The sequence below is a fragment of the Bicyclus anynana genome, chromosome 22 (genome assembly GCF_947172395.1).
Source record: "Bicyclus anynana chromosome 22, ilBicAnyn1.1, whole genome shotgun sequence".
Lineage (NCBI taxonomy): Eukaryota > Metazoa > Arthropoda > Insecta > Lepidoptera > Nymphalidae > Bicyclus > Bicyclus anynana.
Window position 1 is genome coordinate 3,554,206 of NC_069104.1, and position 17,997 is coordinate 3,572,202.

The 17,997-nt window shown below is 36.0% G+C and overlaps 1 protein-coding gene across 6 annotated transcripts in view; it reads right to left on the reverse strand.

The window, feature by feature from the left end:
• The window catches only part of LOC112044531 (rho guanine nucleotide exchange factor 17), a 150,753-nt gene that overhangs the window by 23,332 nt on the left and 109,424 nt on the right, over positions 1-17,997 (reverse strand). For all 6 annotated transcript variants that reach the window (XM_052888406.1, XM_052888410.1, XM_052888408.1 and 3 more), the window contains exon 4: positions 457-534. In XM_052888406.1, the coding sequence (XP_052744366.1) occupies positions 457-534 (78 nt within the window). The remainder of the gene's footprint in view (positions 1-456; positions 535-17,997) is intronic.

The window sequence follows — 17,997 nt, forward strand, 5'->3', positions numbered from 1 at the left end:
AGGGATTTGGAGGGACCGACAATGATTCCTGGTCAACACAATCACAAGCTACACAGCGTCTTCGCCGGCCAAGACGAGGTCCCCGATATCTAACGTCACCCGGACGTGGGTTTTTTAACTCACGATCTTGGAGGCGTCCCGACTGATTCACTCAGGTCACGATTACCCCCTCCCGAATGGCCCTCTAAGCCAAGGTCTGAATCTCATAGGAGACACCCCTAGAGAGTCGTTCCGTCCTCTATCTTTATTTCAGCCTTCGGGTCTCATCAGGCGATGCTTCTGCGCTCGCCCAAACCCCCCGGTGTCGCCGTAGTGGTCCCACATGGAGCCATCGGCACTTACTCAACACGAAAAAAAAAAATACTTACAGACGCGTAGGAGGATATTGTTTTATAATATACCTACGAGTATTATGTGCGTATTCGAAAATTTTAAAAAATATATATTTCTCCTTACCTTAACTAAAATCTCCAATGCCTCGACATAAGACTTCTCAGTCTCATAGAGTTCGACCACGACGTGCGTTCGCGTGTCCTGAAAAATGAAAAAATCAATATATAATTAAAAATTAACCGCTGTGTGGTTGCTAAATGTGTTCCTAAGTGCAAATCTCGACAATGGTACAACCAATTAGGCTAATTTTAATTAATCTCTAACGAAACAATCGTGCTCTGTTGTTAGCTTGTTGGTCATAGTTTCCGAGTACTCGTCTTTGTCACTACTCTCCTCTGTTACAACTCTCCCCGATCTCCCCTACAAACATTCCTGCTAATTTAAAACGTCTAATTTCCAAATCGCTCTCACCTCTCTCTCTCAAGAAGGGGCAGCCTGGACCTGTAAAAGGTCGATTATATCTACTCGTATTTTACTAGCTGACGCCGCGTGGTTCCCGTTCCCGTAAGAATACGGGGACAATATAAAGTCTATAGCTTTCATCAATAAATGGACTATTTAACACTGAAATAATTTTTCAAATTAGACCAGTAATTCCTGAGATTAGCGCGTACAATCAAACAAACAAACGAACTCTTCAGCTTTATAATATGAGTATAGATTCTGATTTTGTAATTGCTGTAGGCTCTTGAGTGGAAAGGCAGAAGAAGTAGAAGAAAAAATTGAAGAAACGACTCTCTAAACACGTCACTCGGACCGATGACCTACCTACATATAAAATACACAGTACTTTTTTCTTTTTTTTTTCTTTACAAGTTAGCCCTTGACTACAATTGACCTGATGGTAAGTGATGATGCAATCTAAGATGGAAGAGGACTAACTTGTTAGGTTCAGGGTGACAATCCACACGCCTTTCGGTTTCTACACGACATCGTACCAGAACGCTAAATCGCTTGGCAGTACGACTTTGCCCGTAGGGTAAACTAGCCACGGCCAAACCCTACTACCAGCAAAAACTTGGACCAATTAAGAAAACCTCAATCGGCCAGGCCAATCAAGGTTTTCTTGATGTTATTTGTATATTTCTTAATATTATCCTTCTATTATTATAAGCTCAAAAGTTTGTATGTATGTTGTATGGATTTATATTTGGATGTTTGTTATTCTTTAACGCCGCAACTACAGAACCGATTTGGCTGAAATTTGAAATGGAAATAGGTTTTACACTGGATTAACACATAGGCTACATTTCATCCTGGAAAAATCCATGGTTCCCGAGGGATTTGTGAAAAACTGAATTCTTAATTTCTTAACATTATGTTATATTGAGCTTTTCTTATGTCCAGGTTTTTGAACATAGGTTCAACAGTTAAACAAAACAATCTGCCCGTAGTTAGTAGGGTCCTACGGCGAAGTTTATTAATTATTTCGATGTAGAGCAAAGCTCGTTAAAACTTCAGTTATACCTGAACCGCGGCTCCCAAAATACAGAGTTATCTAAACGAGCTCTGCATTTCATATGTTATTTTAGGCATCCAAACTCGATCGTTACATCCACCTTCAGAATGTGAATTGAGGAAAATGATTACCTATTAATAAACTTTTTCCTTTTGCAGAAAACATTATGGAGTGTGTTAACCGACTTCAAAAAAGGATGAGGTTCTTAATTCGAGTGTATGTATAGCTAAAAACTTAGTTATTTCTAAGAAAAAGCCACGTCTAAGTCTTTGCATACGTTTGGGAGCTCAAACGCCTTAGACAGCCAAATAAATAAACAAGGTAAACACTTTTCCCTTTGTCTATGGTAAAAAGGTAGGACCGTTCGTTAAGCTTGAGCGAAGGTATCGATCGAACTTGTGACCTTTCGAACACCAGCCCGTCCTCGTAACGAAGTTATTGCAGACACTATTGAGTATTGACAGATAGTGACGTATGCTAACTAGTGGAATACAAACCTGCGACTGCCAGACATACCTCATTTTCAAACCGAAAAAATCAAAACTCTTTATTCAGTTTAAAAAAATCGGTTATCTGTAAAGTCGGTTTACTGACGATAGTTGAACGTGACAACGTCATAAGAAAATAGTGATGGAATGGTTGCCTTTTTCTAAAGAAAATATTAATTTTTAAAAAACTGTTTTATAATCTTCATAGACCAGAATATACTTTATTTCTTGTTGTCATCTTTTTTCGAGTGTGCAGCCGGCTCCATCGATTATAAGACGTTGTCACGTCATAAAATCTATACAAAATTGATTTAAATCGGCAATTGAGCATTAAAGGACTTTGTAACAACTGCCAGATGGTTTCATGTTTTTATGAAGGCTGTGTGTTTGTCACTGCCGTGGCCTTGTAAGATTTCAAGCGTCCAGACCGTCCAAGTAAAAAGTGTATTTTTAATATTATTCTCGGCTTAATATGGGATGACAACAGTGCTTGTATATAAATTGTATATTAATTAAGAGTATGCTAATAGTAAAGCAACTTTGTAGAAGTAACACGGTATCTGCGCTCCATACTAAATGACACGAAAGAATGACTTATTTTGTGTTAAGAAGAATCACTTCTGTGCATAATCTTCAATGTATAAACACAAAGGCCAGACCGCCCAAGTAATTCGTTATTCCTTCGCTACTACCTAGCTACAAAAATTAAGAAATCTCGTAAATAAAAAAGATAAACGTGTCATCAAGATGAAGCTACTTACGGAAAATTTGCTTGATAGTTATCAATTGTGAAGATGTTCCTCGGATCCTGCAGGCTAATTCACCAACTTCAACGTATGTTAGTTGACATATACGAAATTGAGATTATATGTAACAAATGTCATCCGGTGTCTACGGACAACCCTTTGTGCATATCATACAGTAGGTAGATGACATTTCTCAGTTGTTTTATTGTTTATTTTAATAGTTTGTTAAAGACCAAATTGGCGAAAAGGTTAGCTTTACTATTACCTATGGTTAGAGCGTGAGCAACTTTCAGCCTTAATAAAATAAAGTAGGTCTGGCGATTGCAGGTTCGTTCTATAGGTAAGTTTGTAACACGGTAACGCCTCTGTAACACGTTTGTAACACCGGGTAACTGTGTTCCCATTGTTACGTCAATCTTTAAATCGGTGAAAGTTAATAAAATGGTAACAAGTAACAAAGACCAAATAGGTAAGATTGCAACATTGTAGAGTGAATGTGTCATTGGATTTTAAACCGTTTGATTTAAATGATAGGGTTGATTATGGGTTGCGTGTGTTTAGGTATGTAATGGTGTCGTTTAGTAGCGTTTCCAGGTTTATTATAGCAATGCACATGAGCTTTGGATACAATTGAAGTGTCTGAATTTAGGGTTGGGCAATGGTTCCAATAATGGTTATGGAAAATGGTTAATTATGCGCTTAATTGGATCAATCATTTTATTAAGTTGGTCAAAAGACATTGTATTCAATTGTTTTAGCTCTGACTATCTTTATAGACCTCAGACCAATTATTGTATAAGACCTGCCTCGCTAGACGTTACTTTTCTGCCAAAGCATATGATCAACGATCTAACGCTATTTTATAAACTGTCTACAAAGAATCGATGTTTCATAGTTGTAATTGAATTCGTCGGTTAAGGAGCTGCTTAATAATACATTTTTATGTAGTTGAATGGTGTAAAAAAGGGCAAGAACTTCTAGTTTAGTATAAGATATGCACCAAATCTAAGCTCGTTTTGTTCGGAAAATGACAGACAATTTTGCTAGTGAATATGGGTGCAATACTGGTCCTTCTATAATTGGTCTGAGTTATAGACATGTGGTACCATAGAGACCGAAAGGAGACGCGGCAGGCGATTCAGAAGATGGGAAGATTATTTGTAGATTACACAGTAGGAACACTTTGGAAAAGCAAATTTATGATCGCAAAGAATGGAACATCTTGGGGAGGCATATGTTGAAAAGCAAAACGATTTATCCGTGTCGTATTTTTTTTTGTAAAGTATATGTTAAGGTAAATTGTTAAAAAGGCTATTATTATAATCTTACTGAAAAAACTGGTACGTGATCAAGAACTGCACAGGATAGAGAAAAATGGAGAAAGTTGGAGGAGGCCTTTGCCGACAGTGGCATACAGACAGACAGAGGGATATTGATGCAAAACAAATAATTAAGTGTGTAATATAGTGTAAGGAATTAAATATAATATTTATGTTAGAAATGTCAGTAATAGAATACTTAATATAGATAATAATTTTAACTATAATACTGTCTGAATAAAAGGCTTTTATTATTATTATTATTACTGAAAAAAAGTTATAATTTTTTTCCCTTTCAAAAAAAAGGTTTCTTTATGTCGCTAGTTTGTATGTTCGCAAATTCTGAAAACTTCTGATCCAATTAGCTAATAACTTTATTGTTAACTAGCCGACGTCCGGCAGTTTTGCCCGCATAGATCCCATCCCATGAGAATACGGAGATTAAATATACTTGTAAGTATTATATAGCCTATAAAACTCACAAAGAACGTGGCTATCTGATGGTAAAAGAATTTTCAAAATCGGTTTAGTAGATCCAGAGATATCCGTATAATATCACAAACTTTACCTCTATAATATTAGTAAAGTATGGATTTAAAAATGTAAGAATGTAAAGGCGGCCTTATTTTTGGTGCATCTTTTATGAAATAAACAACTGTGCAGGCAAAATCTCGAAACGGTTTGGTTCGAGTTATCTTATCTCTATCGATCTAACTCGAAGGTGAATCCGATGTAATTCTACGATATCGGAATACGAATAGTCAATATTTGAGAAAGGTCAACGACGAACGTTGTCTGTTCACGTATGTTCTAATATTACTTAATTTAAGTATTTGTTTTACTTTTTATTACGGAAAAATCCACAGGTCCTGCGGGATTTGTGAAAAACTAAATTTCATACAGACATTAATTTTGGCTGGTGGGAGGCCGTGGCTAGTTACCACCCTACCAACAAAGACGTACCGCCAAGCGATTTATCGTTCCGGTACGATGTCGTGGAGAAACCGAAAGCGGTGTGGGTTTCATCGTTCTCCTAACAATTTAGCCCGATTCCATCTTTGATCACTTAGCATCAGGTGTGATTGTAGTCAAGGGCTAACTTGTAGAATAAAAAAAAACAAAATGTAAAAATCCATAGTTCCTGCGGTATTTGTGAAAAACTGAATTTCATACAGACGAAAAATTACCTGTTTCGTCACACGTATAAATATTATTACAAGAAATATTTAGACCTGTATCGATGAGGCCCATTTCTTTACAATTATTTACTATATAATACTCGCGCCCGCGACTTCGTCCGCGTGGAATTTAGTTTTTCACAAATCCCTCGGGAACATGGATTTTTCCGGGATAAAAAGTAGCCTCCAGGCTATAATATGTCTCAGTAAGTTATCTCCACTTACAAAATCACGTCAATTAATCACTTCGTTATACCGTGAAAGACGGATAAACAAACAAACAGACAGACAGACACACACTCTTTCACATATATACTAATATTATAAAGCTGAAGAGTTTGTTTAGTTGATGCGCTAATCTAAGGAACTACTGCTTCGATTTGAAAAATTATTTCAGTGTTAGATAGCCCATTTATCGAGAAAGGCTATAGGCTATATATTGTTCCCGTATTCCTACAGGAACGGGCATCAGCTAGTTTATAATATTAGTATGGTTCCTATTTATTATCCAATTCACAAATTATATCACCCATAAAATATAATGTAACCTTTATTTAAGAAGGTACTATTATAAAATTAATAGAGTAGGCGTCATAATCAATTTTCTGCTTTTATCTCAAAAATCTTGGACCCGGGGCTGACTAAGATATTCGCCAATGTACAGTCAGAATAAAACAAACGAGTCCAAAGCGAACAAAGAATGCTTTGTCTAAAAGTATTACAGTGAAAATATACGAGAGATTCTAGCAAAAAATACAATTTTTTGGTTAGCTTTTGTTTGTTTGGATATGTAAAATATTTTAATAATCAACCAAATAAATTTTAATATAAGACTTTTATATTATATGACTAGCGGACCTCCGCGTGGATTTCAGTTTTTCACAAATCCCGCGGGAACCATGGATTTTTCCGGGATGAAAAGTAGTCTATGTGTTAATCCAGAGTAAAATCTATTTCCATTCCAAATTTCAGCCAAATCGCTTCAGTAACCGCAGCGTAAAAGAGGAACAAACATACTTACACACTTACACACTTACACACAAACTTTCGCCTTTATAATAGTGTGACTAGTGAATCTCCGTGAATGGTAAACCGTGTCTCAAACGGTGAAGGAAAAACAGTATGGATGAGGGATGCAAATCAGTAGTTTAGATCTATGTACCTAGTGGGAGTTTTCAATGTTTTCATACTGTTACTATCGCGTTGACGTAAACGCGAATTTATATGGAATTGAAACAGTTGTGCAGTAGTGCCACTACATGGCGCTGTTTCAATTCCGTAGAAATTCTCGTTTACGTTAATGCGATCGTCACAGTATCAAACTGCCATTAGGCCCTCTGTATGTCATGTTCATAATGTCCAAAGTGTTGATCTCTTATAGGCTTTGACTATTTAGACACGCATTTTTATTTTGGCACGCACAAGGTTTTCAATTAGGGTAGGCACTATATGTACAAAAAGCACAGAATAGAAAATTCCTCCTCCAATAAGAGCCTGTGCACACCACGTTTATTAAATGCGCCATTGATGCGCGTTTTAAAAACGTGCATCGAAGGGAAAGAAAAGGTGCATTTAAGGTTGCCTGGAAGAAATCGCTACGTAGCGATAAGGCCTTTTGTATCCTACTTCTGTGCTATACTTTTTTCTTTATTGTTATTTGTTTTTTCTTATGTTGTGGTGTACAAATAAAGTATAAACAAATAAATATAAAAGATCCCGCTTTTTAAAAACATGGTGTGTACGAGACCTAAGATTCGTAATAAATCATCAGGATAGGCAGAGCATTTTTGCATCTATGCACAACACAGCATTAGTGATAAACTTACTCTGTCAAGTATTACCCTCTAAAAACCAATTAAGTAAGTTAAAAAGGTTTTAAAACAACTTATCTCAAGTCGGAGCTTTAAACTTTGAGTTGATTTCCGTATTTCCTGCTGTTAAAAGCTTTAAGTAAAGCAAAATTTCCTACAGGATAACTTCAAAATAAACTTCACAGTTTTAATACTACTTACTTAATTCAAACCAAACTTTGAATATTCTACATTGTACTTAAGCATTACTTGTATTTTTAAAAAATGTGACAATAATACTCAAAAGAAATTAAATATCACGTGTCTCAAACGGTGAAGGAAAAACATCGTGAGAACTTTCTAATTCTCTAGGTGTGTGACTTATGCCAATCCGCATTTGGCCAGCATGGTGAACTAAACCTAACCCCTCTCATTCTGAGAGGAGACTCGTGCTCAACAGTGAGCCAAATATGGGATGTGAATGCGGCCGAATATTTTATTTCTTAAAATGCGGATTGGACCGGATTCGAACCTTCGGAATCTGAGGCAGAGGTCATATCCACTGGGCTATCACTGCTCTTCTCTAATACAAACTCATAATCCGTCCTTAGAGTAGACAGGGTATTTTTGCATCTATCAACTGCACGCTTATCACCCTAAGCCTAATCTAATGACACGTGATTGGTAGCAGCGACAGTGATTGTACTATTTTTTTGTAGAGGAAACACCTCGAGTAGGTCCCAGGACTTATGACCTTGAGAGTAGGTTTAAGGGATCCCTTTAAAATACATGAACACTCACCTTCCCTGCCCGACATGTTCTCCATGTCCACACTAAACAATTTATGATAAACAATAATTACATCACAAAGCGTTATTGCACAAAATCACTAACCAGACTGGCAGCGTGACGGTATCTACGCTGCCTCACAAACAACTGAGCTCAAATCATTAAATATCCTCTTATTTATAGCAACGGTTACCCCCTCCACAATAACATATACAATGAATGTTAATACCTGTAATCGAGGAACTTGTATCACTATCTCTCTCCTATTACATAAGAGGGAGGAGGCCGGTAGATGTTCTACATAGAGGTCACGTCCATAATTTAGCATATAGCTTTAAAAGCTTTAAAAAATTTTCTACATAACCCTCGTAAGTGGCGTCCCTACTTTACTTTGTAGCGTCAACAGTTGTCAAGTGTTCTTTTATACGTCGAAGAAAGCCACGGGTAAGTAAACAAAAGAGAGATATAAATATAAATATACTCCCTAGCTTATATCAATTAATCCCTAGCAATATATCAACTAAAATCACGCGAGTCCCTTCATCAAAAGTTTAAAGAAATAGGTATACTAACAGTAGCCTGTCAATATATATATAACAGCATAATCTATGTAAGACAAAATATTAATTTGTACAAACGAAAAGGAGATTTAAACCCACGTCTTACTAGACACGGGCATAAGTTAGTTATTTCTGCATATCGTCTCCAAAGAGTAAAAAAATCTTTTGTAGGTTTGGGTGTACTCTTCTATAACAAGATCCCCAAGACTGTGATGGACCTGCCAATGCATAGCTTTAAGCAATGTGTTAAAAAACATTTACTTAGTCGAGGTTACTACAACATTGATGAGTTCCTTAAAGATAAAAGCGCTTGGAGGCCATTGGATCAGCTTCCACCTTCACACAGGAAATAAAACTATAAGAAATTGTAATTGTTATCAATTGTAAATTATAATACTGTATGACTTTTTCAAAAGAGCAACTGTTGAGTTTCTTGCCGGTATCTTCTCAGCAGAACCTGCCTTCCGAACCGGTGGTAGAATCTTTACAAATAGTCAACTGACGTGTCAAAAGTGCTTGTAAACTGAGCCTACTTGAAATAAATGATTTTTGATTTGATTTGATTTGACTTATATACTAACAAAATGCATAAGTAAGTCAAGTAAAGGCCCAGGAAAGAAACAATCAAGTCAAGTAATGTAATAAAAACATTTATTAAGTCGATGTTACTATACAATTGATGATTTTCTTAATGATAAAGATACTTGAAGGCCGTTGAATCAGCTTCTACCATCACACAGAAAGTGAAAAAAAAAATTATTGTAATTATTTTAACTATGTATTGTAAATTATGTTTGTATGTATGATTTCTTTTTAAAAAGAACAACTGTTGAGTTTCTTGCCGGCTCTTCTCAGCAGAACCTGCCTTCCGAGCTGGTAGTAAAGTATTCACAAATAGTCGAACTTGACGTTTAAAAAGTGCTTGTGTTTACTATGCCCACATTCGCACGAGAGCTTTTTTAAAAAAGCGTTCAAGTACAACAAATGCATTCCCAAGTATATGTTCACATGACAGCGTTTTTAAAACACGACGGTTTTTATTCGAGCAGTGTTGCATTTAAAATTTTGGGCGTTGAAAATAGACCTTCTTTTAATTGCATATTATATTTGAACGCTTTTTTAACGTCTGTTAAAAATACTCTCGTGCAAATTTTGGTTTAGTCTACTTGAAATAAATGAATTTTGATTTGATTTGATGATTCCTATCTAACTGAAAAAATAATACATGTTTGAAGCAGAGACGTAGACTAAATAAATTAAGGGTAACGCCAGCCACACACGATCAAGTTTATTCAAGCTTACAGCGCGCTATGTGGGCATGGGCATTGAAAATACCTGACAGGGGAATGGTAATAACGGGGATAAAACAGTTCTACTAGTACTTAATCTATACTAATATTATAAATAGGATAGATTTGATTGCTTGTTTGCATTGGATAGTACTGAAGCGATTTTAAAAATTCTTTCACTGTTGGGAAGCTAAACTCTCCCCGAGTGCTATAGGCTATCACCGTACTCCTACGGGAACGAGAACCACGCAGGGGAAACTGCGCAGCGTCTGCTAGTATTTAATAAAATGCTATAGTTATCTAAGTAAAGAGAATTCTGCGCAGATAAAGTCGTCATAACAACTAGTTATGCTCGTGCGATAAAGAGATCAAAGATTTATTTGCGTTTCTGCAATTAAGCAAGCAAAGAGGCTGGATAAAAAGCCTCCGAGACATAAATTTCATTGTTATGACATAGCCTGTGAACGCAACTTCAATGGTTGGTATTTCCATTAACCACTTAAGGGATTCGATGCTACTGTTAATAAGTTATTAATTGAAATTTTTGCCTATTATTTTTTTAATGCCAGTTATTTTTTAAAATATTTTTTTTTCTCTCGCCATGGGATTAAAATAAGTATTTGCGGTAACTCAGGGTGTATATTAGCTATAGTCGTTTTTAATTTTTTTTTTTTTAATTTTAAATTTTAGCCAAACTGGTTCTGTAGTTGAGGCGTAAAAGAGTAATACATACACACTTTCAAGTAAAGTTTCGCTTTTATAATATTAGTAAGTAGATAGTGAGGCATGCTGCTTGCAAAAAAATATAAAGAAAGAAAAAGATATAAATATCTTTAAACAACACATTACATTACTAACCAACAGCACTTAATCTTTCCTAATATCTAGGCGATCGAGATTCGGTTTTTTTTTTTGGAACTGTGTTGTTGATTGGAAAATCCTAAAGTATTGAGAAAGAAAAACTCAAAAACAAATTACCAGATAGTCTTTTATTTCATTATATATTTCGTCTTAGTTTATTAGTCTTTTATTTCATAGTCCAGTATTTCATATTTAATTTCATAATGGACTTCTGCAAAGTAACGCCTGATTATATTCAAAACAATAACATTATAATAGTTTACCACAAAACAGATGCAACTAAGAGTACTACAGTTCTCTCTTTATTCTCTTAAATACGTTACAGGCGCCGATTAACGTATTTGTTTTCGCAATCGTGAGTTATTGATTAATATTTTCACCATTATTACTCTCATTAGATTGATTATAAACAAATGTAACACAATTTATGTTAAGATTGTTTTGTCTTTGGTGAAACTAAAACGAAAAGTAAAGATTATAATTTAGAGGTTAATACTGTTCACTGTTTACAGATGTATGATATTGATAGATAATGGGATTGGGGATTAAGAAACCGACAGCGAGCTGTCACAATTAAAGGATAACGTTACTAATACCTATGTGGCGTTTTTATACGTATACAAATTTAAAATAAAATAAAATACACGAAAATGATGAAATGCCAATAATTTTGGCTTTATTGAAAAAATCACAATTTATGTTTATTAAAATAAAACATGTTTTCACCACGCCTGACTAGTATCAATCTCAACAGTTAAGTCGATTTTTCGATAACTTTATTGAACAATACGGTCGTATATAGCAATAATGTTGCAAATGTTACTATTAATCCAATGACCATAGTTTGTCGAAGTGGATGATTTAAATTAGTTGTAGAAAAATTACATACGTAGCCATATTCTCAGTACTTATTCTTTCATATCTACCTCCCTATTTTCTAGGTTTCCGTCACTATATTTAGTGACGAAAACTTAGATTTCTCATTGTATAAAAGAAGCTAAAGGTAAGTAATGTGTTTGTGTTTTCAGAGAAGAAAAACTCTACCAAACAATGAAAATACGACTTAAAAGCAGTCCCACGATGAGCGCTCAAGGACATCTGCAACTCTTTGACGGATATGCTGTAGTCGAATAGTGACGTCATCCGCATTTTCAGTAAATGAAAACTCCATTACTTACAACTTGCGCTGTAGCGGTAGTATGCTATTAATTTTATCACGATGTCCGTGGCCTAGTTGAAGCTTTTATCAAACGAAAACATACTTTGATAATATTTATAACAGATTTAAGTACTAAAGCATGATTGTTAATAAAGCCTATCGTTCTTTATAACAGTAATAATCGCCCTGTATAATAGTAAGTTATATCTAAAATACGATAAATTTAATCAGAATTGTAAGAGCAACGTATTTTACGTTACAATTTTCTAAATCTATAAAAGAAAATATTTGCAACTAACTACTTCTTCTTAAACACCTTTAGCGGTTGTATAATTGAAAAAAAATCTATAAAATGAAATATTCATTTATAGTTTTGGAAACCAGATAATTAAGATTATAAAAATCTCTATTCTTATGATATAACATAATTATTATGTTGGCAAAGTAAAACATCTAGTTCCACTATCTGTATTGCCATGTTTTATGCTGAAAATCTGGTGTCACCTACTTATTTCACTGGAGTCTTTTCTCTGGTATCCTAGAGCAAAGAAACCCAAAGTGGCAGGGCATAGAAATCTAGTATGGAAGGCTAGATCACGCTCAAGTAAATAACACTGGGTTCTAAAGGACTAAAAAAAATATGAAAATATTAAAACAACAAAAAATACAAATACAGTGACATTCACGAGAATACAACACGCGTTTTAATTTTAATAGCACCCGTGAGTACAATCGCGAAAGGCTTTTACGGGCGCATATAATATGCTTAGCACAGTGTGCCTAAAGGCTACACCGTACATTTGTTTAAGCCTTTGTGTACTTAAGTGTACGCAGAACGACGCACTACAATGTAAGTCTATTTTATAATTTAAACTATTCTGAGTGCTTTCCATAATAATGATATATTCGTAGATACGGCTCTACTTTTTGAATTTATTGGAGTGCTTCTAGAATGTACTTAACTAATCTTTTAACTGTAGTCTGGTAACCGATTAATAGATATATAGAAGTAACCGTGACTTGTAACCGGCAGTCGTGGACCGTGATCGCGAAACTAAGAGCCTTATCTAAAGGCGTAAAGCAACAAACAAACAAATAATATATATATATACTAATATTTTAAGAGGTAAAGTTTGTGGTGTTGTAGGGAACAGTCTCTGGATATCACCATCATCATCATTATCAGCCGATGGACGTTCACGGCTGGACATAGGCCTCTAGCATGGACTTCGGACATCTAAACACAACGGTCTCAAGCCGACAGCTCTTCAGCTCGCAGCAGCCATATCTTTGTATATGCTGAACCGATTTCTAAAATTCTTTCACCACTAGAAAGCCAAGTTATTTGTGAGTATCGTAAACTATATTTTATCTTCGTATTCGCACGGGGACGGGTACTATGCAGGTGAAACTGCGAGGCGTCCGCTTATATTATAATGAGAAAAATCTGCATTTTCAAGGCCAAAATTAACTCACTTGTGTGGCTGTTATTGATGGAATCATGTTGGCATCATCAGCTCTACTTCTGGAACTCCTGGAACTCCTGCCGCCTCTATCACTCTCATCATCAGATTGGGAGCAGAACAAGTTCACTGACACTGGGGTGGGATCACTCAACTTTAACTTTAAACAGTCACGACGCATCGTATAGTATCACTTCTAACATTTTTATTAAAATTTTTATAGTTTTTGTTTTTTTTTTTTGGTTTAGTTTAGTTTAGATTTTTGGGAATGTTTTTGGTTTGACTACATGTTTGACTAGAATCGTTTGTACCTATGAATGGATATAATAATTGTTGAAATTTCCACGGTGTTTTTTTTCAATTTGTAAACTGGATTGACATAAAAAAATTGAAGTAAAAGATCTCAACAAATTTTTTTTTTATGTAAGATATTTGATTTAATGGAGATTCAAGCTCCTAACTCTACGTGCCCTTATCTACAACTTTATATATAAATAAATGATGCAGCCATAAGCCGCATTTATATTTGTCTGACGTGTCGTGTCGTGCCGCGTCAGAACAGAATCGGTATCATACATTTTATACTAGCGGACGCCCGCGACATCGTCCGCGTGGAATTTAGTTTTTCACGAATCCCTCGGGAACCATGGATTTTTCCGGGATAAATTGTAGCCTATGTGTTAATCCAGGCTATAATATATCTTATTACCAAATTTAAGCTAATTCGGTTCAGAAGTCGAGGCGTGAAAGAATAACAAACATACATATCATCAAAATCATAAGTTTTGGAAAATTTCGGGAAACCATGGATTGTTTCGACATAAAAAGTAGCCTAAGTGTTAATCCAGGGAAAAATCTATTTCCATTCCAAATTTCAGCTAAATCGCTTCAGTAGTAGCGGCGTTATAGAGTAACAAACATCCAAACATCCATACAAACTTTCGCGTTTATAGTATTAGTAGGATACTCTGTTACTTCTACAAAATTGATTTACTATTTGCATACTCTTTTTTTTATATAATTTAAAAAAATGTCATTATCCCTATGTTAGGGTCAGGGAGAAAATAAAGGACTTTCGTTCTTCTTATTCATGCAGATGATTCTGGAGGCAGTTTAATTAAATTATAATTAATTAACGTCCGAAGATTTAACAATTTATTGTATAAGTTTACTGAGCACGACTTACTCGGTCGCTAAGTTACTACATCAATCAATAAGTATCGGCAAATTGATATCTAATTACACTGATACAAAGTTCAAAGGATTTTCCCTTTTATGTCACTGGATTAAGGCACATAATGGAGTGACGATAATAGACACATTATGTGGTATATTATTCGCCTCGGTTGGCAAGAACGCAACCGTCGAGACGTAAGGCTTCCACGCGTTAGAAAATTCGCAGAAGTTGTTTTTTTTTATATTCTGCGGTTTAAAGGAATACAAGCAAACCTGACAAGAATAGGCATCTTCTAGGCAAGCGTGCTCTACCTTAAGCCTTGTCTACACTTACCATCAGGGGATTTCATTTCACAGGCAAAAAGACAAAAAGTGTCACTTGTTTAATGTCGATAAAGTTTTATAATAATCGGTGAAAGAGTTCAAAAGAGTGAGAATGTACATACATACTACTCACACAGACATACACAATAGTCAGAAAAGCTTCCTAGGCTATCAAAACGTCAACATCTGATGTAAATTCGATTAAAAAAAATTGTGTGATGTCTTTATCTTCCCTAAAGTGTTTTTCAGATAGCATGGGTACGGTGACAGTCGCCTGTACGACGTTTATAATACGTACTATCATGAATCGCGGCTAACTTTCAAAAGCAAAACGAACTGTCATCCGCACCATCCTACATGAAACGAACTCGTCATCATCATCATCATATCAGCCGATGGACGTCCACTGCAGGACGCAGGCCTTTTGTAGGGATTTCCAAACATCACAATACTGAGCCACCTGCATCCAGCGAATCCCTGCGACTCGCTTGTCTCGTCAGTCCACCTGGCGGGGGGTCGACTAACACTGCGCTTACTAGTGCGGGGTCGCCATTCCAGCACTTTGGGACCCCAACGTTCATCGGCTCTTCGAACTATGTGCCCATTGCCACTTCAGCTACGCAACTCGTTGAGCTATGTCGGTGACTTTGGTTCTTCTGCGGATCTCTGCATTTCTGATTCGATCACGCAGAGATACTCCTAACATAGCTCGTTCCATCGCTCGCTGTGTGACTCTGAGCCTTCTTATGAGGCCCATAGTTAGCGATCAAGTCTTAGTAATGTACTAATTAGTTAGTAATACTGGGAAGTTAAAAATCACTATAAAGTAAACTACTATAAGAATTCCATAAATTAATGAACGTAATGGTTGCCCTACAATCATGGCCGTAACCTTACACCCTCGCCATTCGGACGAGCCTGTCCGAGTCTTTGTCGGCTCGCTACACGCTTTGTGATGGCTCTATACGCGACCGTGACAGCCTGCATTATATTAAGACCTTGTACTTTCCTTAAGCGTCATATACATTTATCACTTGTGCGTTCATCTCAGAGGAATCACACAAACAAAGAAGCAAGAACGAAAACAAAGTTATAAAGGAGGATGGCGAAAGTGGGATTTTACAGAACGGGAATCAAGATTACTTCTATACTTAGCATAGTAAAATTTTTCTACTAGTTGCCTACGACCGAAACGCCTTGTCTTATTTATAAAACAATCACGCAGTTGTATGTCAGCGGCGGTGTTTTTCTGTATAAACTTCACATTTATTCGTATGCATAGATTGGGTACCTTCTAATTTTAAGGTATATCTTTTTTCTCCCTGCTTTTCAAGATTGGTTACCATTTGCTTTTTTCTTAGTTTAATCACGATTGATAACTATTAATGGGTTTCCATTATGTACGTAACTTCTATCTGCTAGTCCCAAAAACATGCAACCTTGCCATTCTCCTTTATAGATAAGTAACTAGCGGACTTCCACCCTTAGTCCTCCTCAATCTGTCTCTCCCGCAAAAACTTTTTCGTAGCAGATGTCCAGGTCTTAACAATAAACTACCTCCACACCAAACATCTTTATACGTCAAGCTGTTGCTGATTTTCCATACGACCTTTCGTTTTTATATAAATTAAGATAGATAAAATAATTACAAACTTCAGATAGATGAATCTTTGTATCAATTAATTTACCGAGAATGAGTATTATCAACCCATATTCGGCTTACTGCTGAGCTCGAGTCACCTCACAGAATGAGAGGGGTTAAGACCAATAGTCCACTACGCTGGCCCAATGCGGATTGGCAGACTTCACACACGTAGAGAATTAAGAAAATTTTCTGGTGTGCAGGTGTTCTCACGATGTTTTCCTTCACCGTTTGAGACACGTGATACTTAATTTCTTAAAATGCACACAACAAAATGAACCTATGCCCTCCGGAAACAGAAACAAAGGTCATATCCACTGGGCTATCACGTCTGAGCGCATCGTATCACAGAGAGAAAATATGTGACCTAGCTGTCATTTAAGGACAAATCGACGGTCGCATTCTTTGCCCCACGTTGGATATCAGAATATAGCAGTTATAGAGAGGGCCTTCTTTAAGCAGACAAAGATCTTGGTATTCACTCATACCTAATTCTAAATAAACCACAATATTCACTCATACCCAACTCCAGTGCATATAAAACTTTAGGTTAGGTCCCTATTTATTCAGTTTTATTGTGTGGTCTAAGCATTTCACAAATTTTCGTTCGGAAAGACCTTTTTAGTCATGAAGTCTGTTCCTGAATCAGGGACCATAAGTAAAATTTTAGCTTCATCTTAATATATAAATGCGAAAGGTCATTCATCACGAAATCTCAAAACCGTTTGACATACAAAGATGAAATTTGGCAGGGAGATAGTATACAGATAGTAGAGATCCGCTAAGAACGGATTTTGCAAGAGGACCGGATTAAGGAGGTCTAAGAACGGAAGAATCTGTTTATTCTTTTGGTTTTGGTAGTCAAGTTTTAAAGAGGAGGCATAAAGCAAGTTTTTGCTAAACGCCTACAATATTTGCCTAACAAAATATGATCTAAGCAAGTTACATAAAAAGCTTATTATTAATGATGACCATCTACTAACTTCTGATAACTATCGTTCACCGAACCGATGACTCATTCAGATCAAAAGCGCAAAAATCATAACATTCATTAATAACCGTCACTGTAATAAAATATTGGTTAACGACAGACAAATTGCAGTGCAAAAAATTCTTTGATCCATCGGTTGGTTTGGAATGTGTGACCACGTAAGGTTAACAACTGGTAACAGAACACGGTTATTTTTAATTATTTTTCCCAAAAAAATAAAATATCTAGCAGGATATCAAGTAACGATGTGAAATGTTAGGCATATATAAGTATACCCATTAAACCTACATCCAGATCACAAATCCTGGCATCTTCTTAGAGTTTTCTGCCACATTTCGTTCGTTATCAACCCATATACGGCTCACTGCTG